Genomic DNA, 25,223 nt, shown 5'->3' with positions numbered 1-25,223 from the left:
GGATCGAAACATCAGGCCTTCTTACTTTTACACATTCAATAACTGTTCGTCATAATTCACTTGCCCTGTATATGATGACTGTACCACCAATCAAAAGAATTAAGCCTGGGATGGATAAAGGATTAGCGGACTACCCATTGAGATTGAGGGAATTAAGATGGTGATGCACGCATCAGAAGGAATTCTTACCAAAAACCCCCAAATAACCACACACAAAAAAAAACAGAACTGACCAAACTTCAGAGACAGCATTTTTATTGTTATGCTATTATTCCAATCACCATATTTACCAACTTCCTATTGGGTAGATTAACTCTTGACAGCGACATTATAATCCCTGTAATTATCATATCTCCTTAACTATGTAACTTAGAATTAAAAATAGAAAAGAAACAGCAACAAAAAAAGGGAAGAAACAGTTAGCCAAGTATAACAACTAGGCAAACAAAAACATTTTCCAAAAGATTGGTGACCACAGATAACTGTCACTAGATGCAGCAAATTTATACAGACTGTCAAATTTCTTTGCTTCCAGAAATGGCAAAGTAACAAACCTTTGTGAAGAGTAGAACAAATTGTAAACTTGTCATGTCTCCACTTCATTGGAACACTAAATAGCAGTAACCATTCCTCATACTGACAGCTAAATCTCACAAATTTAACGTCCTTTCATGAACCTTCTGCACCATCTGTGTTTTCATTCAATTCTGTGTGGTCCAAATCAGACAAATTTACAAAGAAGCATGTCACCTTCAGTTTTATTTTCTCATAATTACTTCCTGCTATTAATGATAAACAAAAGGCCGGGATGGGGGGAGGGATGGTGGTGGGAACACAAATGCAACCTAACTTTAGGATCTAATGAATGTTGCCTTTCACATTGATCTGTATAAAAGATAAACAAATTTGGGGTTTATCACAGGTATGATCCCTCCCCCTCCCCCAAAGGTTACATGCACTTCCACCAATTAATCATTAAATTAATGCTGTACATATGGGAAAAGCTTATGCCTAATAATGGCACTGTTATGCCCATTATAAACTTGTTAGGGTTTAATAAAAAAAAAAGGGTTTGGGGTGAGGGTGGGACAAAAAGAGAGAATAATTCATCAAAAAGATACAAACTGCACATGTTAATAGAACTTTCACATATTTATCATTTAACTAAGGATATACAATTAAACTCTTTAACAAGTATTTTTGCCTTTGAAAAGAAAGAAAGAAAAGTTACAGATGTATTAAAACGATATTCTGGTGACTTAAACTTGATCGCTTAGCAAAATTGCTGAAAGATGACTGAATCTGAAGGCATAAACCACATTCTCAAAGCATTTTGTATTTCAAAGATATGTTTATTTTTCAAATTATGTAATATTTTGTAAATGCATCTGACAATAGCAGAATGGATGCTGTCATCAGGGAATTCAGCTGAATATGTCTTTTTATTTTCTTTCCTATTGGTCATTCATTTATCCACAAAGGAATATTTCTATGAAAGTTGTATTTTCATGAATACAGAGAACTTTGACAGCTAAGCAAACATTTCAAATTGTATCGAGTTTCAAGGATAAATACACAAGATAATAATAGTAAAGCTTGAAGTGCATATGCCCAGATGACATCACAAGCCCCCTACTGTTATCCAACTTCCTGGAGTAGTTGAAGGTTTAGCCAGTCAAACTATGTTGCATTCAAATCAACTATTAGGGTAAGATACTGAGATGGAGTGTTCAACTAGCAGTGTGGAATATTTTGCTCAATATAAGTTTCATATTGTTTGCTACCAGAAGATTCTTTTAGATTGATTAGTATATTTCTTATGTTAAATGAAACAAACCAGAGGTGGTTTTCCAGCATTGGCATTGTTCAGTGCTAGACAAACTGAGTAAATATTATGTGTTAAGGATTGAATTATTTTCTTCCCTGGCGTGTTTCCTCTTCAATCATTATATGTTTAATGTGAAGTTGTTCTGGAATATACTTGCTATGTCCCGAAAATAATTAAAAATAGCCCCCGTTTGATTACTTTAGCATACATATTAGAAACTGTACATAACTTTATACATACGCAGGATAACATAACCAGGAAGTTGTAACCGAGGACATGCACCTGGTACTACCATTACAGATAAATGACTTCAGCTACTGACACCTTTAGGAATAATGTACATAGATAAAACAACATGAGAAAAAAAAAAAAAAACATGTAAGAAAGACTTGCTTTTGTATATCAAAGAACAGCAAAATAACAACTGTGTAGACAAATGCTTTACAAAATCTGATCCAAACTTTTTCTTGTGATGTTTCTTACAAATTGTTAAAACTTATTTCAGGCTCTCAGCAGCCCACAGAGGAGTTGATATCAATTTCCAGTGAAGAGGACCTCTTGCACAATTAAACTTTGCTATTCATTATATCCAATTAATTGACGGATAAAACCATGAAATCCCTCCTCACCACGCCTTCTGCTTCCACATTCATACAAGTCACTAAACAAAATACTTTTGATATCTTGGAGACACACATTGCATTTCTGTAAGTAACAATTCTCAAATTCTTGTATAGTGACCAATATCCAAGTGGTCATCATTGCCACATATGATCTCCTGCTGTGCAAATACAACCAAGCACAACAATTCTATTTGAAGGGGATTGCACTTCTTACATGACTGAATTTCTTAGCAACGTGGTTACAACAATTTTCTTTTTCTATGGGAAATGTAACCAACAGTCAATTGGTGAAATTGACAAAAAGGCTTAGCTAAACTGCTGACAGAAATTCTCAAGAACAATATAATGAGTCTCCTCCTCACAATGATATTTAGTTCTATAGGCTCACGATAACTGCAAGTGGATGGGTTTTCATTGAAGCTTTCTACATAGGCATGTAGTGGGAATACTGTAAACTGCTAGATAAAATCACCCAGTTTGAAAGAATAACAAAACTGAAAAAGTATGTTCCATTAGAATAGTTGTTGGATACAGTATAACTTCCCTCAAGTTGTATCTTTTGCCAGTTGCCATCCACTGCAAATGCTAATTGACAATAAAATGTTGAGATGACTGGATGCACCACACATGACACCAATTTTCAACCCATCTAGTGAAAAGTGACATTTACCTATAATCTTCTAGTAAATTACAAATTATGCCAAACAGCAGGCATTTTATCTTGTCAGGCATATAATAATCAGGAAGATAATCCTTATCAGGAGCAAACTAATTAAACATATTATAAACTGTGGACCAGCAGGTGCCATGAGGCCAACCAGCCACTGAAAGAGTCTGGAATGCTATCATACTTTGTTAACTACTTCAGGTAGCAACATTTCACTAGGAAACATCAGTTTATCAGTTTAGTAAAATTCTCTTGAAACATTGACAAACAAGAAATAACTTTAGATCTTTAATCCTACTAAATAATGCTCTTACCATTCTTTTACTTAAAATAACATGTTACCTTTACCTCTTGTAGTATTCTTTTTAATCCATGTTTTTTTGGTACAAAAAAAGCAAAGAAAAGACGATTTCTCAAAAGGCACTTCAAAAAGAAGAACTAGAGGACGTATGCATTCCAGTGTAAATTGTGACATAGGAGATATATTTCCTAGAACTGAGGAAAATATCTCCATGGAAACCAGTTGAAACATTAACACATCTCTGCTTGTTCTTCTTCTATCATACAGACCTGCTAGTATAGCATCTATCATACAGACCTGCTAGTATACTAATGGTGCCTAATCAGTGACAATCCTCACGTGACTTATAAAAGAAAGCAACAAGAAAAAGAATGAGATAACATAGCAAAAAATAATTTATAAAACAAAACAAAAAACAGAACGTTTCACTACGACAGAAACATTATGTGGAATATTTAACATAAAAATATGTCCTAAAATCTGTTGTGGACTGCCACGATCCTCAGAAGGAAAAAAACAAATTAAGCTCTGTCAACCAAAGACACACCGATATCTCATCCAAAAACTATCATGCCCAGCAAGTAACCATAGCAACTTACTGCCAACATATCCCCATGGAGGTATGATGGAGTTTATACACTGAAACCTTCTGTACATTAATGAAGAAACTATTTGACAAAACTTTCAGCAATTTTTTCTCCAAATGGGTAGAAAATCACAAACTTTCTTACATGACAAAGGGGATAAGCCCAGATGTAGACTCTGTCAGTATCTTAAGATTAACGCCAGCATCTTATTTGTGGAATTGCTGTTTCATAGAATGTCAAAACGTGACACTGTCGTGGTCAACAAGTGGTTCTACGGTTCAAGTGGGTCATGTTAGTCTTTGCAATAGATCTCAGTGGTGTCAACAATTAAGCCATAAACTGACTTGTAAAATATAAAGTTCAGCATTATTAGATGACGGTGTAAGAACTCGGAGAGGTTCCACCTGGTCTCACTAACGGACAGGTTAGCTGGTAATGATAACAAACTCTGCAACAACGCATGATGGCATACCATCAGTTGAACGTCCTTCAAGGTTTATTACACCTAGCATAGCCATCACAGACATATTATTACAGGGATCACTTCTCCACCCAAACACACACCTTTTATCCCCCTACCCCCCCCCCCCCATTAGCTGTCGAAACAAAGAACTTCCAATAAAATGAACATATTGCTGCATTTACATAGTTAGCATCTTTCTTTACTATTAAGTACACCAAATAAATTCCATTCTTTCTCTTTTACTTTCAGTAGAGCAGCCCATTATTATTATTATTATTATTATTGTTGGAATTTACTTGTATTTTATTCTGTTACTTCTTCCTCTTACAAACTTCAGGGAGTTTCCTGCAACAACACAACTGGCTGGTTTACATTGAGTAATGGTTGTCACCAAGCTGGACTCCTTCTGATCTGAGGATGTTAATTTGCTTTATTTGTTTTATTTTACAAGTCAGTTTTTTTTTATATCTCACTTCCTGCTTGAGATTTTTGGGCAGGATGTGTCATACCTCCATAAATCATGGCTATCTTTTCCTCCAAACCGTTGCCAAATCAATCCACTTTGATCACAGAATAGATCTTCATCACGAACCAGAAACAGGAGAAGAAACCAACGGTACCTGCAGAAGCAAGACAATACAGCAGTACATCAAGAAAATTGCACTTTGAGAATTACAGGGAGAGGTTAACACCACTCAATTATGGACAGGAGCCAATAAATTCATTCAAAAAATATGTACAAACACTCACTTAGCAAGAAAATGGCTCACAAATTAAAAATGCACATAGATATGTATGAAATGTCATTTTTGTACACAATGAAGCTAACTAATTGATTCTGGCATCAAAAATCACGTCAAAAGTCAGATGCTGAGGGGTCTGCAGCATCACTGCAACCAGGCTGCATACGACAATCTTTTATGCACAGCAGTTTCAAACAGAAGGCACTACTCAATGGTTTATTATTGATTCAGCCATTCTGTGGGAGATTTGCAGCTGCTGCACCTCTCCTATTTAACAGCTGATATTGTTGAACAAAATTGCATCATTCCATCTTAGTCACATATTTGTATTTTTTTGAGGCCACTTTGTAGCTAATGGTATCTCTCATCTTTCAAAAATGTATTTAATTTCTTCAGTCAGTTTCTAGCTACTTATCATTGGCTATATGCATGTTGAAAGTAGGACACAAATGTAAAATGAAATACAAGTGTTGTGTACATCCCACTCTGAAACATGGTATCAGAAATGGGATTTCAATTTCGGTTCGGTTATGTTTTTGCTTGACTACTTACCACAGAAGAGGAAGAAAATCATGACCATGATGAAAGTGTATCCGAAGTATAGAACGCGGCTTGCCAGTCCAGTCAGTTCCAAACGAGACCACGAGTAGTGGAGGCAATAGACCAGGAAATAGAAAGCTGTGAAGCCACTGGTCAGGAAAGAGCGCCACCACCATTGATAGTCCTGCATGAGGAAACATGTTCAAAACTTTTAGAGTACTACAGGATTACAAAGTACGTTTTGTGTACAACAACACTGCTCTGTTATAAGCGACTTGATGTTTGATTTTCTCAAGTTCCACCACACACATGTATATGAGCACACACATGTACATGAGCACACACATGTATATGAGCACACACATGTACATGAGCACACACATGTACATGAGCACACACATGTATATGAGCACACACATGTACATGAGCACACACATGTATATGAGCACACACATGTACATGAGCACACACATGTACATGAGCACACACATGTATATGAGCACACACATGTACATGAGCACACACATGTACATGAGCACACACATGTACATGAGCACACACATGTACATGAGCACACACATGTACATGAGCACACACATGTACATGAGCACACACATGTACATGAGCACACACATGTACATGAGCACACACATGTACATGAGCACACACATGTACATAAGCACACACATGTATATGAGCACACACATGTACATGAGCACACACATATACATGAGCACAAAATAGGACACTGTTTTTGGCATTCTGATGAGACAGTTTTTCTTTGCTTCATCCTTAGAGGCCAAAAGGATGATTTCATAACATTGTTATGGATCATGCCCTAGTTACTGGAGCTAACTATGTGTTTGATCACAGGGGAAGAGTGAAATCAGCTACCTTCAGGAGCTTGTTGCCTCCAAACTTACCTCGGTACAAAGATGGAAATAACAGAGGAGGATTGTAGCCTCGGAGCAGGTGATGACGAGTATAAGAGCGACGACCGCCAAGAAACCAAACATATAATAAAACTGATGGGACCTGCAAGCAATCAACACAGAGCTTCATCAATAAACCAACATGTCAATGATCACTTACAAAAACAAAATCGGGGGTTTTGTATGTAGAGTTGACTTTGAAGAAAGTTGAAATGTAGATATTGCTCTAATGAAAATATGCCACTTCCAGTTTGCAGGTTGTCCGCAAGTGAGAGTTGGTTGTCCAAACTCTAAAGGATCCCACCACATACTCATACATCATGCTAAAAGCACATTTACAGAGTATAAACTGACTCACGTTAGACAATATGTGCCCCAGGATCCTCTTAATCTGCTTTTAAGGAATGATAGAGTTTATTGTTTAGTTGATATGACATCACAATACAGTAACAACTTGATGTTTTAAGTTAAAAGTAGGCTTTTGCATTGGGTCACCAATATTTGTCAACTTACCATAACTAAAAATAGACTACTATGCCACTAGAGCCCTGGATTTATTAACCAAAGGAATTCAAAGCAGCAAGCAATCAATTATTGGAAACAATTCTAAAAATTCGGGGACCCCAACACCTTTTTCAAATCAGTAGTGATCAGATACAGTAATAGCAAAACAAATATGTACACAAATATGTGACTATCTACTTTGCATTGTAAACATTGCGATCACATAGATTCCTTTTGTCTTTCGGCAAGGGGGCATGACAGATGTTGTGAGGAAGACAATAAATGGCTCACCAAATGCTATTCAGGATAAAGAACAGCTGAATGAAAATGCAGCCAAATGGGAGTATACCTCCCATGATGATACCCGGGATTGGCATGGTGTAGAATGTCTGCTCTGGGATCTGACGAGGGATCTGGTTGGTGCGGACTGGGAACTCGATGGGCTATGAGTTAAAAGAAGAGGATTATATGATTCTGGGCACAGTGATTATTTGTTGATTTATTTGTGTACAGAGGTATAAGAACCACCTGTAAAGGACAATGACAACTCTTATGTTTCATCGTTCCTTTGTACAGAAGACTCGGGCAATTCTAAATAAATAATCAACAATGAGTCGCATTCACATATATCCCTGAAATGTCAATGATCTTCTTTATTTTTCATTACACTTATTCTCTGTAATAGATAACAGTAATAGATAACTAATAGAGACGGTTGTCCAACAATGATAGAAAAATAATAAAATACTACGACATGACAAGAAGAAAAGAGGGCAACTAAAAGGTTTCACCCGGTAGGCACTATAACATCACATATTACAATATGGTGGCCTGTTAACACAACTTTGGAACACTGGTATCTCCCAAATCTTAGCAAAAGGTATCACATATATCATTATCTACACACCAAGCAGTAAGACAGGGCCATTCTCAAATATAAACTAAGCAAAAGGTTTCAGATATATCATTATCTACACACCAAGCAGTAAGACAGGGCCATTCTCAAATATAAACTAAGCAAAAGGTCTCAGATATATCATTATCTACACACCAAGCAGTAAGACAGGGCCATTCTCAAATATAAACTAAGCAAAAGGTTTCAGATATATCATTATCTACACACCAAGCAGTAAGACAGGGCCATTCTCAAATATAAACTAAGCAAAAGGTCTCAGATATATCATTATCTACACACCAAGCAGTAAGACAGGGCCATTCTCAAATATAAACTAAGCAAAAGGTCTCAGATATATCATTATCTACACACCAAGCAGTAAGACAGGGCCATTCTCAAATATAAACTAAGCAAAAGGTTTCAGATGTATCATTATCTACACACCAAGCAGTAAGACAGGGCCATTCTCAAATATAAACTAAGCAAAAGGTTTCAGATATATCATTATCTACACACCAAGCAGTAAGACAGGGCCATTGTCAAATATGATAAAGTTGCAGGCCATAAATGTGTCATTTTCTTGACAATTTGCTCATATGCTTTAGATTAATGTGACCAGATGTCTTTGATTCTGGGACAGTCCCCAACTTTGATTCCAGGGACAGTTCCCAACTTTTCAATGACTGTCCACAGATCATTACTATTCCTGATATTGTTAAAAAGGGCTCAAATAAATATATATTGAGTCAATGTGCTTGTTTCTGGAGGATGTTTTACATAAACCTGGGTATATGACAATCCTTACAACATGTTACTATACTGAGATGCCTTTAGTACATACTACCCCATGATGTTCACATGAGATGGTCAATTATCTACATCAGTGTTTGTAGGAGAAACATATGGTCCCCTTACTTTAGATAATATTACATGTTTTCAGTGGCTGGTAATTAAAACTGATTTGTTTCCTTTCCCTTTATTTCATTAATGATAATACTCACTCTTTGCCTGAAACCAAAGTATGATCCGATGAAAATAAGAGGGGTGGAGATACAGAACCAGAGGGCCAATAGAGCAATCAGGGTAGAGAAGGGGATGGCAGCTGAACTGCCCTCTCCCCAAAGTATGAGGTTGAGGCCAAAGAAGATGCCGAAGACTATTCCAGGGATCAGGAAACTTGTCAGCAGTACGTTGGACTTCCAACGTTCTCCTCCAAACGCTGTGAAGGGAAACAAAGCATTCAAAGTATAAATTTTACTTTTACATATTTCTCTATTGTGTTTTTCTGTGATTGGTTACAATTGTTAAGACACTTTTAATCATGAATAACAATTGACTGCCAGTCCATTATGTTCAGTTTTCCTGACAAAACTTAAAAAACTGGCACACTTTTCATAAGTGGTAGTAAATGCACACTGCCTGACTTTCAACAATTTTCCACATAATGACGTTCTCAAATTGAGTTGGTTTGTGATCAGCCAGGCAGGGTGCCAGGGGGGGTTTACTGGTTAGGGGGTTTATGGAACAGAGTCTGCATGAAATGAGCTTGCTTACTCTTGTACATCCTTGCAGCTACGTAGCCAGCTAAGAACCCAAGGAAGACATAGATGAAGAGAGAAGCAGTCATCAAGGAACCGCGATTAGCTGGGGAGAGGAATCCGATGCAAGCGAACACTGCAGGTAGAAGATGGACAGAACGCAGCTAATTTAAAACAGTATTCTCGGATAATTATACAGGTAACACAGGTAATGCATATGAAATATACATGTGAAAATAATATACAGACACTAAAACAATCACTATAAACGGTATCAAGTCAGCAGGTAAGATGTAAAACAAAACGGTGAAGGAGAGTTAATCGATATATCAAACACTAGTATGTAAATTCAAACAGGCTTAGAAAAATATGCTTGCCAATTCACCCATTTGAAAGTTTGGCTTTGATGACTGGAGAAAGTAGTACACCTCCACTTTATGGCATTATCTTAAAGATTAGTCAAACCTTAGTTTGTCAATAGCGCTACTAGCCTACAAAATAATACCAAGACTGTGGACCACTAAAAGTAAAGAGACCTTGAAGGCAATAGATGTCTTAAACAAATTACTGCAAACAGCAAAAGACTGATAATAGTGTAACTACACACTAAAGCTAAAGCTAGTGTAATTTGGATACAGTGCTATATATGTATTAATATCTATTAATATATATTAATAAATATATATATTTATATATATATGTATATTTATTTAAATATATATATATATATATATATATATATATATATATATATATATATATATCAATGTGTAAACAGAACTGAGGAAATTCCTATTCAATGACCATTGTACATTATGTAATGCATTAGCTGAAAATCTGGAGCAAAGAAAAGATGCAAGTGAAGTTTACATTCTGAAGAAGAGAAGTTAAGTTCTGCTTAATAAATGGTGGATAGTTGCCATGGCTTTCATCCACTAACCACCATCTCCACCCTTCCTTCTCCTATTGCTCTCCCTCCCTCAACCCTCTCTACCCCTTCCTGCTTTGGTTTTGCCTTCCTCCCCTCCTCCCCTCCTTTTCCTCATCTTCCCTACTCCCTTGTATATACATAATACTCACATAGAGTGATGAAGGTCATAACAATGATCTGTGAGCCAGTACCCAGGAGCACAGATAGCAGCATTCCTTTCCTGGGAGGACGGAAAACATCCCCATGGACAAGTTTCCAGCCGAATTCCTCTTGAGCTTCTTCCTAAAGATTAAAATGAAGAAGAAATTAATTGTAGGAATTGTATGTTGAACGGGTCCTTCTTAGATTCAATTATTAAAGAAAACTGCATGACCACTGTTGAGGCATAAGAGTTACTAAAGGTACCAATATTGTAACAGACATGGTGAATTTCCCTGAATTGGCAAAAAAAAGTTCATCCTTGAGCTTTTCACCATATCAGAAATTGACCTGCAGGCAAGAACTTACCGAGTCCATTTCATTGTAGCGAGCAATGTCCTTGTGAAGGGTGCGCATCAAAATCATGGCTACCATACCAGTAAGAAACACAACAATCACCAGAGAGTTTGTGATACTGTTGATGGAAGACAACAAAGTGTAAGAAAAGGTACAGAAAAAAATGTACTTATCAATGATAAGTAATTCTAGTTACGGGCAGATATGGGAAGTGCCTCCACCCAACAGAAATGCTTCAGTGGAGGCTTGGGTTAAGCAATGAGATGAACATTTTATGAAGCAATTTTCAAGAGATTTTTATCTTGAGTTACCATGTTTACAAAGTTTCCAAAACTTAAGTCCCTATCGACCTGAACAGTTCATCTCAATTTCCCTTCTTGCAATATCTTGCTTTTCTTGACTTTCAGCTTGACCTTTGACCTACACTTAAAGTAACAGGATTTATCTCAGTAATATTGAGCTACATGCTTTACTAAGAAATCCATCCAAGTTTCCATTTCTCAGATGTCGTTTTCACAAGATTTACAGGCATTGACTTCTGCTGGCCTTTGACATACACTAAAAGCAATAGAGTTTATCTACTCAATTTGGGACATCCACATATTACATATCAGTTTTACTTCTTGACATATCCAGCTTACAAGGCACTCACGTTGAGATATCCTGCTTACAAGGTACTCACGTTGAGATATCCTGAAAACAAGGTACTCACGCTGAGATATCCTGCTTACAAGATACTCATGTTGAGATATCCTGAATACAAGGTACTCATGTTGAGATATTCTGCTTACAAGACAATCACATTGAGATATCCTGCTTACAAGGTACTCACATTGAGATATCCTGCTTCAATGGTACTCATGTTGAGATATCCTGCTTACAAGATACTCACGTTGAGATATCCTGCTTACAAGGTACTCACGTTGAGATATCCTGCTTACAAGGTACTCACGTTGAGATACCCTGCTTACAAGATACTCATGTTGAGATATATTGAATACAAGTCACTCTGAGATATCCTGCTTACAGCTTGATCTTAAATGACAGTTAACAATTGAAGCAAAAAGGCTACTTCTTTCAATTAAGTTAGTATTTTAAATGAAAGGACTGTTAGAAACAGCTCAGGTAGCTGTAGAATTTTAACACCCAGAAGCTGCTTTAAATAAACCAATTATTGACCATACAGTATTTAGGTACAATATTGTCATATATACAGCATTGTTACCTGAACCACTGTATTCTTGTGTGAGGCATGGACTCAAGAACATAGTCCCATCGAGAAGCCCAAAAAGTATCTTTATTTTCCTGCAAAGAGGCAGCAGAAAAAAATGTTAACATAAGTTTTGAAGAGCTTCTGATGTACATAGAAAAAAAGACAGTGCGTGGCAGATGTCAAAAAGAGGACCAAAGTTAATATGCTGCTGATTGTGGCTTTTGTGTTTTTCATGGATTAAATCAATACACACCAACACAATGACAGTTAAATATGCCAAAATAATGCTCAGCTGTCACTACCTCTACATGGACCTATTAAATTCAAGCTGGGATTGTGCCCTGACTCTATACCATCTACTTGAGGATCCAATACAATTTATCTTCTGCTACAACCAAACAAGAGCAGACACACTGTAATGCAGGAGTTCTCAATTAGCTTGCTACAAGGGTCAGAAGAAACAGTAAGAGGAAAAGTAATCTTAAAGTATGTTACGAAGAAAAAAGATATTCTACACTATTAGTCGAAAGTACAAACTCAATATCCTGCCCTTTGCTCGAGATTTGATTTGTTCTTCCAATACCCAGCAACTTACTTCAGTCACAATATACCATTAAATAGACTGATGTTACTGTTAACATGTATATTAGGGTGAGAGAAGTTCTGATGTCAAGTACAACCAGTCTCTTTTCAGTTAACAAATTACAATACCATCTCATGTAATACTTGTATACTAATAACCGAATACTGCTCAATTTGGGTAAACACTGCCAGCTTAACTTACATTAAATCAAATGTAACTTTACACTAACCTTCCAAGTAATGTTGTATGTATAGGTAATTTCTACTTTTTTAATCTGTGGTTCAGCACCTTGTGCAGGGAAAGAGATGCCACCACCAATTTTGCTGTCCTGAGCAATACCACAGCCCTTAACTTTACCATCTGCTTCCATATCTTGAACAACACTGTGAAAAAACAAACACAGAAATCAAACAATATTATTCTCAAATTGCAGCTTTGAGCATAAATTTGGTGAACAAATGTAGCAAGTAACATAATAAACTTGATTATTCATCAAAGTATGTTAGCAAATGAAGAAGGTAAGAGACCCTCTTATAATATAACAGCAATTAAATGTTACATAATCAGCATTGTTACGAACGCAGGATTCTGCGTCCGGGACGCAATGTTTTGGCCAGGGACACAAAATCTTCAAATTGTTTGCGTCCCGCTGACGCAAACTTTTTTTTGAGAAACAAGCCCCAAGTACACACTCACAACTAGGTCAACGAAAACATAACAAAACTGTCAAAAAAACATTTTGGAATGAACATTATTTCTTTTCAAAAACCACAACTTCTTCCTACAAGAAGCAAAAGTTCTCCTACTCCAACAGATCATTGAATTTGTTTGAAAATAAATATATCATAACAATCAACCGCAAGGTACAGGGTTAACAACACCCCATTACGGAGATTTTCATGCTAAAAATAGACAATGATGCTTTTCCAAAATTTGCGTGATTTGATTGGTTATAAGTCCCCATCCATTGTCTGTGAAAATTCTTGCACCTGTAGTGCTCAGTGAACACGGAGTATGTTATTAAACAACAATTACTTGCAACTTACTTTCCCCTGCATAGAGATATTGAAATTTTTAGCGGTACAGGCTATCATGTGTGTGCACTCCAATATCATAACGTTACGCCTTGTCACATACAGTACTGTACGTATACCTTTTGACAACGAAGAGGCTTCGTCATATTTGAATCACTGTTTTGATCAGAAAATGTTAATGAGTGGAGACAATCTATGAATTTTGTGGGAAGCTAACATCTCTGATCCTGAACAGGATATTTCAGCTCACAGTATGTTTCTTCTCTCTGTATTAATAGTTGCTAATGTAAAATGTGCATTCTTACCATCAGTAGTTTCTGTTGCAAAAAATTTTGCAGTCCAATTAACCATGTGCTTCAGTAAATGTTATTTTGGCGCAACATTCGTGTGTAAACAGTAAACTACTGTACTTTAGAACATTGAACTGATTTTTTTTTAAATCTACATTGCCTAAAAAACTATTCACATAGACCAACAGTAATTTTTGTATAGATGATTGCTTGCAAAGAGCCAGGATAAATGTTGGATCAGATTTTAAGGATTTGCGCATGTGTATTTGAAAATGAAGCTCGAACAGGCATGTACATGCAGTAGTACAGTGAACTGTGGAATTTAGCCAGAGATATGCACACTGAAGGTACTGGGATTTTTGAAGAGTTGTTTGTTGGAATCGCTGCAAGGTCAAAGCACTGATCTACTCCGGAGTTGGCGAGTAGGGAAGTAGAAGGACGGATGGAGGGGGGGACTGGGGGTAAAAATGGATTGAAACGGCAGGGTGGCTGAAAGGAGGGGCGCCCCCGGCCGCCCCTGAAAAATAGAAAAGTTAAGGCCCTGAGCATTTCTGCCCTATATTGTGTATAACTTTCACAAAGTATAGGCTGTGATACTACACTAGTATTAGTAACAGTAGATCATACAATAAACGTAATTGGTTTTGATTGGGACGCAAGCTTTTTTACGGGACGCAAACTTTTTCGGGGGCTTGCGCCCCTGGGACGCAAACTTTTTTTCACTAATAACATTACTGCATAATGAAACATAACAGATTCCACTTGATTCTGAAAGGTTTGTCTCACAAATTGGTTTTATTTCTAATTGATGCATATTGCCAAATAAAAACATCTTTCACTGCATGAAGGAATAGTTTTGTGATCTACTTGCACTTAGTAGGATTCCAAGACCCCTTGATTCCATTTGTTGTAACTTTATACATTGAAAATACTTTGGGTTTGTGTATTTTGAGACGTAACCACAGTGGTGCCCAGCAGCATTTCTATGTTACTATCTTGTTTGACAACCTTGTTATTCTGTTGACTGACAAGCCTACTTCCCTGTGAAATAAGTCACAACCAATCACCCAGCACCTGTTAGAAGGAGATCCAGTTACAAGACTTACACATTTAAGAAAGATGTGCATTCAAAATTTGTTATATTTTACCTAGGCCCATTTGTGAGTACAGAACCGAAACTAGTTCTCATAGACCTCTCAACTGCTATGCAAACTACAAATACTAAATTTTACCCAGAATGCAACGATATAGGATCTGACAGTCTTACCTGAATGGTGTAATTCTGGCCCGAACGAGCCTGGCGACCTCCCAGTCTTTGCCGGCCTCTTTAACAACGGGATGATATTCAATTTCAATGTTCACATGGTTAAAGATGTAATAGCTGCTCTTTACTCCGTAACGTTGCTGAATGGGAGACAGTCATAGGTGTATAGTCAATAACAAGGATATATGGGTATTGAATTCAACTAACTCAACTAACATTAAAAGAAACCAAGTATCTACTTGGTATCATCTAAAGATCATGTTTGATCCATTCTTGGTAAAATTATCCATTGCACAAGGTTTTCTGTGACTTCTACTGACCTCTGACATCCACAAAAACAATTGTTATTTGGATCCACATAATATACATAAGTATGAGGTTCATGCCAGTTTTACTATTTTTAACAAGGTTTCAGACTTGAACCTAATATGTATAATGTAAACCACATTAGTTTCTAGAGTTTGTATAATTAGTAATTGAACAAGTCTTTTATTGGAAACTGCTTATTTGTATATAAATGTGCAACATTGGCATTCTTTGTCAAGTTTCAATCAAATGTTAGTTACCTCTGATGATCAGACAAGACCTTTAAAAAAATATCATCCCTCTAACACAAATCCATAGAACATGAACAACCACTCTTGTAAGCAGCAAGTAAATTACAAATATATGGCATCCAGTAAAGTATTATTGCCTTTAATTTATTTCAGTTATGATTTATTCTCATGCCCTTCCCCCCCCCCCCTCCATTTGATTTGCTACTAAGAACATGCCCAAGGCAAAGACGGTGGAATCTGAGGGTCACACAAAGTGTCCTCTTGTAAAATTTCTTGTACCTGTAAGCAATCGTAAATGTCTAACTTTCATTACACTATCGGACAGCTAGATTGGCAAGAAGCTGGACCCAAATTATTAACCAATCAAACACTCCTTGAGAAGCGTGACCCTTTGTGACTTACATCAATGACACAAGCATCTTTACGATGGCCTTCGCCATCAACAAAGCACCCAACAGGAAACCCTGGCGAGCAGTACTGCTGGGAAACTTCTTGATCAGGATACTCTGTCTGCACATCATAACACCAAGTAACAGGCATGTTGTCGATGATCCTGGAAATTTACCAGAGTATACAAAAACATGCAATGTTGTGCCATATTCTTGACTACGAATGCACACTATGTTGACATTTACTCAGCCAACTGAGTTACTGGACCTCAGAATCAAACAACAGAGTATGAGTAGGAGTATCGGTGTCTTTATCGTTGTCTTTAAAATGTTTCTTCAGCTCAAACATACTGTACATGGTGTACCTATCACAGCCACCATCCCCCATCAACTAGTAACACTTCCTCGTCAAAATATTAAAAAGTGTCCAAGAATATTTGCCATGTGGTAACACCAATAAGTACAGATGAGTTTTTTTTCATAGTCTTGCATTTGTAGTACTCAAGATATTTACAACTTATAGTTTAAATCAAAATCATCCCACATCAATATCATTAACCTATATGACAGAGCTGCTTACCATGAACCCCCCCCCCTCCCAATAAAAAGGTAGCAATAATTGGACTATTTGACCTAGCTGCATGGAGAAGTACTTCATGAAAGATATTTTATGTGATGACCTAGCTTGCTCTCCTTGTACAACATTTGTCACATAAAAAGAATTAAACATGCCATATTATTCATCAAAGGAGATCAAGTACAGTATTTCACAATGTTCTCTGTAAGTCACCAAGGAATGTGATCACAGGCCAGTGAAAACTACATTCATGGTGAACCTACTGTAAGCTATGACTCAATTTTGTATCAGAAACAAAATTTTACAATTATTGCTTACCAGTGGTGCTGATAGTTAAAGAGCACTCCTTTCTTCAACAGATTTACTTTCTTTTTGTCATCGGTATTATCTAGATCGTAACTCTTAGTGCAGACACGGGCACAAGTCTCATCCTTCATGAATGTGAACTTATATGGCGATGGTCTGATACGTTCTCCAAAGACAACCTGGCCAAGATTTTCAGCTGGAGACTGATCCTCATCTCCTGCTTGGCAAAAATCATACCTGGTTTGAAAAATTTAAAATGAAAAAAAAAATAATAATTTCTTCCACAAGTCAAGCGTCCATATCTACTGTAGGACTTCACTTGGTGACAACAAGAACAAAACTCATATGGTGATTAACTGTGATCAATTGCAAGATCTGAATTAATACTAAACAAAGGCCACAAACTAAATAGAAGACAGGTATGGTATTTTGAAGCAAAGCAGTGAGGACATTATCTCCAAGATATTGTCCAGTAGTTTAATTCTATCTATCAGCTATGAATTTCTTCCAGATTCCTTCAGAAATAGGGAGAATTATATATTAGAACAATGCAGGAGATAGCCTTTTCCAAGGAAGGAAAATTGTCCCTTACTTTGTGCATGAGTTGAAGTTTTCTGTATAATTCCACAAAATGGGTGAAATATTTGATGTTGGTGTTTCAGAATACAAAACTGATGTTTCCATGTTTCAGAGGTTAATGTGTGTAAAACAAATGAGTCGGATTCATAAAATGTCTATTGTCAATTCCTCTGACTATACTGGTTAGTCATATCCCTATGAAGTTATAACAAAAAACAACCAAAACATTATATATTCCAGTATGTACACACAATTGAAAGAGACATTATGTTGTGAACTTCACTGGCTGCCAAAAGTAACCTTACCTGTCATATTCATAGGGAAGAACATTTTCCAGTGAATCAAGCCTATTGACAAAAATATCAACTTCAGTCTGAAAAGAGACACACAGAAATAAAAGGGTTTATAATGAAAGCAAAAGTCTTCTCATTTTTTGCCTCTACCACTCCTCACAAACTATAACACATGAACATGAGGCACTGACTATTAGTACTTAATTCTGACAATCCTGCTATAAACAGTCGAAGTATTTCAAGTTAATGGCAAGAATCAACTTTTCCCTGTAATTAAGGGAAGTTTGATAACATCACTTGTCACTGTCAGGAGTTAGTTTAGTTTAATAGAAAAAAGGATCAGGAGGGACACTTAAGTCCCAAGAGTTAAGCTAATAATTCCTTTACATGAAAACAAATTCATGAATTCAAGTGGTGACATTTTGCCAGCCATTTTTGTATTTTTCTGAGTTTTTTTCCATGTCTGTTCTTGCTTAGGCAATATCATACATTTTAGGACTAGCAAAGCTTTGCCGACTGAAGCTATGAAGCTTGATAGAACTCAGGTGAAGGACTATCAGCAGATTAGAAATACAGAGCTACCTGTACTCAACAGCTACAGAGCTATGTTGAAAATGTAGACCTGTGTAGGCTAGTAAAATTATGTTGCGCTACTTTAAAGTGACCTGGGCTAGCAAATAACAGAAGGGCTTCGCTACGCCTAGTAATACTAGTATTAAATATGTATACTGAACGTTAAAAGTATGTAGCCTAAGTCGCTGGCTAGCCTTACACTTACAGTACTTACAGTTACATAGACTTCAGTAGGGTAGCTGCAGCCTTTACACTAGTCCACAACAAGGGTCTACAATGCTGAGATGTTACATGCAGTGATTGAACGGTAATCTTTCAGAAAGAAAGAAATTAAAACAATAAAAAGAACACTAACCTTGCAAGTTTCGTCTGAATCTGCTAGTTTTTGTCTAATGGTGTCGTCTTTGCAAAAGCTCACGGGTGCAAGGCCTGGTAGATACATGGCCTGCACACAACTGATAAAAACCAGACTGAACGTAAGACTTGTAAATATTTTCCCCAAAAAAGGCATCTCTAAGGACGAAACCTTCATCGTCTTCCCCCTAATTGTGTAAAAGATATGGTATATATAATATAGTGAGATTAAGCGAAGAAAATGTAGCTCAGACGTAGTAATTGTTTCCGAACCTCAAGGATCAGTTCACAGAGGTGTAGCAGATAGTCCACGCTGGCAGCACTTAAAGTTCAGTTACTACGTGTATGATTTTATGCGAAGAACGCATCACACTGATTGCAAAGCATTGATGCCACTGAAAATGCCCACCCCACCAACAGTCAACAGGCAGCGCTAATACAGAGTGACTGCAATCATGACGCGTATTTAAGCGTTATCGCAATAAAATGTTCGCGGTGGTAAGCTACGAGAATTGTGTAAGCAGTCAAACATACCACCATAAGTAGATGTTCCAAAAGAATACATCAAACTCCTAAAAAGTTCCATTTTTCTCTAGGCTTCATGTAGTAATATGTATTCAAATCGACTTTAAAATGCATGATAATTCAAGTTTATTATAACAAAGTCCTAAAAATGAATCAGAGAACCATTCGATATATTCAGGTTTTCTCTTTTAGAAATATCATCGCGAAGTATGATGTTTAAAAGGTGGAGTCTACAAAATTAGAAATCATATCGCTGGTCACACGACACTGGCCATTTTCAGAGTCGCGTCTATATGCGGCTCTGATCACCCCCCCCCCACACCCCCACCCCCAGCCAAGACCTCCCCCACGTTCCCTGTCAGGACCCTGAGCTATAGTTTAGTAAAATTTAGGCATAATCCTTTGACACTTGTGTCTTAGTCAGTATTAAAAAGTGCACCAACGGATAAGAACTTTTTTAAGTATAAGCTTGCAGAAAATTGTAGGCAGAAAATGAGTTTAGCCTAATATTCAGGACGGGACTAGGTTTTCGACTCAGAATCATAACGTTTTACCTAAGGCTTCTTTCGAACTGGACGGGAAATGTATGATTACATCGGCTCCTTGGTGGATAGCACTAAATATTCGCCTTTTGGCTAAGATCATGTGTAGTATCTGTTCCCTTTCGAGGGGGAATGGTGATGCACACCCGACGATGACCACACAGTCACAGTCCCGATGCAAGGGGACTGGGGTTGAGAGCGATCAGTCGTTTGGTAGTTTGGTTTTCGTGCCCAGGTTCTTTCCTGGGCCGCCTTTTCCTTAAAAAAAGCACTAAATATTCGCTTCTCGGCCTTTTGGCTAAGATGTGTAGTATCTGTTCCCTTTCGAGGGGAATGGCACAGTGCACACCTGACGATGATCTCACAGTCACAGTCCCAATGCAAGGGGGCTGGGGTTGAGACTGGATCAGTCTTTTGGTAGTTTGGTTTTCGTGCCCAGGTTCTTTCCTTACAAAAAAAAACTATTGTATTAATCCATTGTGTTATAAATTCGGATTCTAATTCAACATGATCTGTTTACTTCATTTAAACAACAAAGACCCTTGGGCGGCATTGAACACCATTTTCACATGACAAATTACTATAAACGCATTGCTAACATGTCATTTGAGGCCTTCGATTATTGTTTTCCCTTTAATTTTTGAGTTGCATCTCAGTTACTGACCCAATTGTTTGTATAGACTAGTCACTTTACATATGGCCTTGGTATAACTTAACCATATCTGAATAGCCAGATACCGTGAACAAACCGTTCAAGCCTTAATGTCCATGTCAGGCAGCATTCTGCCGACTACAACATCAATAATGAACAGGCTAAGCCCCATCACAACATGGGCATCCCAGTGTCCAACGGACAATGAGATGTTAATAGTGCCAGCTCAGTATACTCTTTACGGAATAATATTGTCTATCATTTCTGTAATATGTATCTTTACTTTGCTAGGGACACTATATTTCCATGGGTCTAACCAAACGCAACAGATAGGCCTACTATAAACGAAGCAGATTGAATGCTACATGGCCGGGGAGCGCGTGGGGGGGGGGTATCTATTGTCTGGACAAAGGGGCCTCGTCGGTACATTCAATTACAACTGTTTACATAAATCTTATGTTCTTTCTTTTTATTATTTTGTGTAAAAGTAAGTTGGCCTGACGTTTCGATCCTAGGTTTCTTCATAGGCTAAATGACAAGTAAAAGTAACACCATGCTTAACATGTCTATATTCTGTGTGTGTTTTTGTCCCTAGCTGTTACTGTTACTTGTCATTTACCTTCTGCAGAAGATCCTGCTAGGATCGAAACGTCAGGCCAACTTACCTTTACTCATTCTCTTACACAGGCTCTCTAGTGGATAAGCAGTTTGCTAACAGTTTTATTTTATTTTAATTATTTTGTAGTAAATAATCAAAAAAAGTTTGCCTAAGAGGGGGCATCACTGAATGAGCAATATCATCAAGAACTGAGAACCGAATCCCATTGCGCTAGTGGGGTTTCGATAGGAAATACATGTAATAAATCTATATACATTATGAGAACAACAAAAACCAGACTTTGGCCATGTTGTGTTTGTTTTCTCCTTCTCAATTATCGGATTTCCATTATTTTTGCCCCAGCGTATGGGTGGCCTTGGCACTTGGACATGTTAGATAAACATTAATTTAAACATAAAATTAAACACCCTCCCCTTCTCCAGTGTATAGTTGCTCGATGAGCGCTCTGTTGCTCGCTTTAGGGGCCCATCGTCAAAACCTATAGTATCCCGGTCCCTCAAGTAAGATACTGACGCTGTGTCGCTTCCATTGATTACCAATGTACTGGTGATTGGCAAAGTGAGCCGTCCATGACTGTTCAGGAAAAGGTGCCGTTCACTTTGTCTGGGTCAAAGATTCACTTCCGTTGTTTTTTCTTCTAATCTCTCAACATTCAAAGTTCAATTATAATAGTCAATGACGACGACACATCCTGGTAATATAGCTGAAAGGAGGGTGTATATTATTACAATATAACCTATAAACGGAACCATGGAAATGGTTACCCTATAGTTTATCTATTTACAACTCATTATACAAATTTACTAATTATCCCCGAAATCATTTATTTTTCATTTCATTTATTTTTCCATTTTTTCCATCATCGTCTATGTCGTCCCTTATTGACGCAATCTACAGGTAATAATGCTCACTCGAGCCTGTTTGGGCTTGAGGGAATAAAGGTGCGACGCGACGGGGGCATTTACCCCTAACACGTAGCTTCGTGACATCAGCTTCATGTAAGACACATGCTCGATGCGACTAGATAGCTTCGACGCGAGGAATAAATGACGTAATCACTGCAATTGCCTATAGACTGTCGGTAATAGCTATTTATTGACTACTCCAACAGTCCATCTGAAGTGGTCTAACAGCAAGGTGAAGCGGAATAGTTTAGTTTAGTTAAGAAGGGGAAAAGGATCATGGGAGGGACACTCAAGTCCCCATCAAGGACCCTATAGGAGAGAGAGAAAAACTGAAGACAAAAACACTCAGGCCCGATTACAATGCTTAAAGTGTTTGTCCAAAGCATTCTTAAACCCATTGACACTACTTGCAAGTACAACTTTCTCATGTAAACCGTTCCACTCATTCACAACCCTATTAGAATAATTAGAAAAAAGTTATGCCGAATATTAATCCTACTTTGTGACTTTTGGAGTTTAAGACAATGACCTCTGGTACAACTACTATTAGCAAACATGAAAAAGTCGGTAAAGGATAAATTGTCAAAACCATACACAATCTTGAAAAAACCTGCATCAAGTCACCATGTAACTATAGCTCCTAAGCTCCAGTGTGGTGAAATTCAACAGTTGTAACCGCCTATAATAAGGAACACTCTTTTAGGAACTAATCATTCTAGTAGCCCTCCTCTGGACCTTTTCGAGTACTTCCTTCTCCGAAGCAATATATGCAGGTTCCAAGCCTGCACAACATACTCCAGATGAGGCCTAACCAACTGCTTATAAAGTCAGTGGCGTAGGAAGGTACTTTTGAGTGGGGGGGCTGAAGACTGATGACCAGCCTGGGGGAGGGGTCTAAGGGGATTTTTTTTGCATTTCCAGGTGGCCTCAGATGCAATTTGGTGCAATATAGCACACTTCAACACCCACTCCATTTTGTAAAGAATTTTGCATTTTCACCTGGCCTTAGATGCAATTTGGTGCTTCAAATGAGATTTTTTCTCATTTGGAAATGAAAAAGGGGTTTTCTGACTTGCGGAGCGGGGGGGGGGGGGCGGAACGATACTTCCGCCCCCATGTTTTTCACTGGGGGGCTGGCGCCCCCAGCCCCCCGGTTCCTACGCCCTTGTATAAAGTCTAACTACTATGTCCTCTTTCAGAAAACTGAAGTTTCTCTTGATCATACCTAAAACCCTATTTCCTCTTTTAGCAGTTTCAAGACACTGTTTAGAAGGTTGCAGAGATGAGTCAATGTAGGAATGTCAAAAATAAGGAAAGTGTTCACTTCTTCTGGTATTGATACAGTGTACAAATTAAGATACTGGAGGGTCCAGAATAGTCAAATTAAACTGTATTGCGAATCTAAGATGGCAGTAGACAATCATGAAAGAAGGTTCAGGTCCAGAGACTGAAAGGCGGCGTTGTCTCAATCACATGGAAAACAAAGAGGTTTGAGTTTGAGGTGTGCATGGAAAATTAAGATATTTCTCCAATGGCACTGGCAAGTCAGACATATACAGATTAAAAGTTACACGGCGAATTTTCGTAGACAACCCATGATTAGGGATGGGTGCTATTACTGGAAAAGTCGAAGCCATGATGAAATGAGTTGATGAACGAAAGAAATGCGGAGAACGTGTCATGTAAAACTTAGAAATATGGATTTTCGCTCCTCCAAATTGTCACAGCGGTATGTGACCAAAAAATAAGGACATGAACAAGAAGTTGAATTAAACGGTATGGTTTTAGATCTTCAACTATCTAGATAGCTGCTGGGTAGAGCGAGTGTGTCAGGGGAAAGTAAGCTTGCGAGAACCGTGCTAACTTGGGCTCCTACAGCATGAATCACACCGAACACAATTGATGAAAGTTACTTCTTATATATACTTTGAAGTTGGAAGAGCATATTGATGGCTTGTAAACAAACAGTTAGTAATCTTTCTGGGAGGTATGATGAAAGAATTTCCTGATTGTGCTACTATAGCTAAGAGATTGTAAATATTTACCAAGGGTAAGGGGAATGTGAAGACAATGGTAAAATGCTCTCTGCTATATGTACATGGGTGTATGCATATCGGACGGTTGCTCAGTCGATTACACAAGCTTATCTCTATGTGTAGCCAAACAATCAATCGAAAAGTCGACTGGAATTCCCTATTTTGACATTTAATAGTAAATGACAATATGAGATTTATGAATTTGGTGAGAATTATATCATATCGATATTAAAACGGTTGTGTAACCTTAGGATTCGAAAGTTCTTTCTTGATCATATTAGGTAACCATTTTTCTTCAACAAAATTATGACTCGAAAACTTCTCATACGCTTATTAAGAATCTGTGAAAATTGTGTTATTTATGAATTATTTATTTAATTGAATTATTCAAAGGGAACTTATACAATTATACAATTTCACGAGAACATTTGGAAAACAGTCTAGCCTGTCCATCTCTGCCATACTGTTTTCTATACAAGCACGCCCATTGGCGTAGGAGCCCAACTTTATTTGGGGGGGGGGGGGGTGTAACGACTTGCGCGAAAAATATAACCATTTTTTTCGCACGCTCCGCACGCGTTCAACATCTTAATGTACATATCATATAGGCATGCATATAGGTTATTACATCGCATGCCAATAGCATACAAGATTTGGCGTGCTGTTACGCTTCCATATTGGTTATATTTATTGGGGAAGTCGTTACAATAATAATGATCATAATAATATCAGTTTAACCATGGAAAAAACACATTGCAAATTATTTTTCTTTCAGTAGGTGGCCTAAAAATTCTCAGCATATTGCCCGACTGATTTTCACAAAAATGGTTGGGGGGGGGGGGGCTGCAGCCCCGCCTCCTACGCCCATGAACACGCCCAATGTAA

At 37.6% G+C, this 25,223-nt stretch overlaps 1 protein-coding gene across 1 annotated transcript; it reads right to left on the bottom strand.

Annotated features, from left to right (window-relative positions):
- Positions 1–238: 238 nt before the first annotated feature.
- LOC139974889 (transmembrane 9 superfamily member 2-like) lies at positions 239–19,454 on the bottom strand. The gene is made up of 15 exons (XM_071982405.1): positions 19,061–19,454; positions 18,145–18,212; positions 17,273–17,497; positions 16,391–16,541; positions 15,435–15,571; positions 13,073–13,226; positions 12,273–12,352; positions 11,060–11,165; positions 10,702–10,834; positions 9,638–9,757; positions 9,085–9,302; positions 7,480–7,631; positions 6,676–6,787; positions 5,765–5,936; positions 239–5,089 (listed from the first exon to the last, which is right to left on the bottom strand). The coding sequence occupies exons 1-15, from the start codon at positions 19,235–19,237 to the stop codon at positions 5,022–5,024; spliced, it is 2,073 nt and encodes a 690-aa protein (XP_071838506.1). The 5' UTR covers positions 19,238–19,454; the 3' UTR covers positions 239–5,021.
- Positions 19,455–25,223: the final 5,769 nt, after the last annotated feature.

The sequence above is a fragment of the Apostichopus japonicus genome, chromosome 10 (assembly GCF_037975245.1).
Source record: "Apostichopus japonicus isolate 1M-3 chromosome 10, ASM3797524v1, whole genome shotgun sequence".
Lineage (NCBI taxonomy): Eukaryota > Metazoa > Echinodermata > Holothuroidea > Aspidochirotida > Stichopodidae > Apostichopus > Apostichopus japonicus.
Note: the sequence above shows the minus strand (reverse complement) of the source record. Positions and strands in the feature narration are given on the sequence as shown.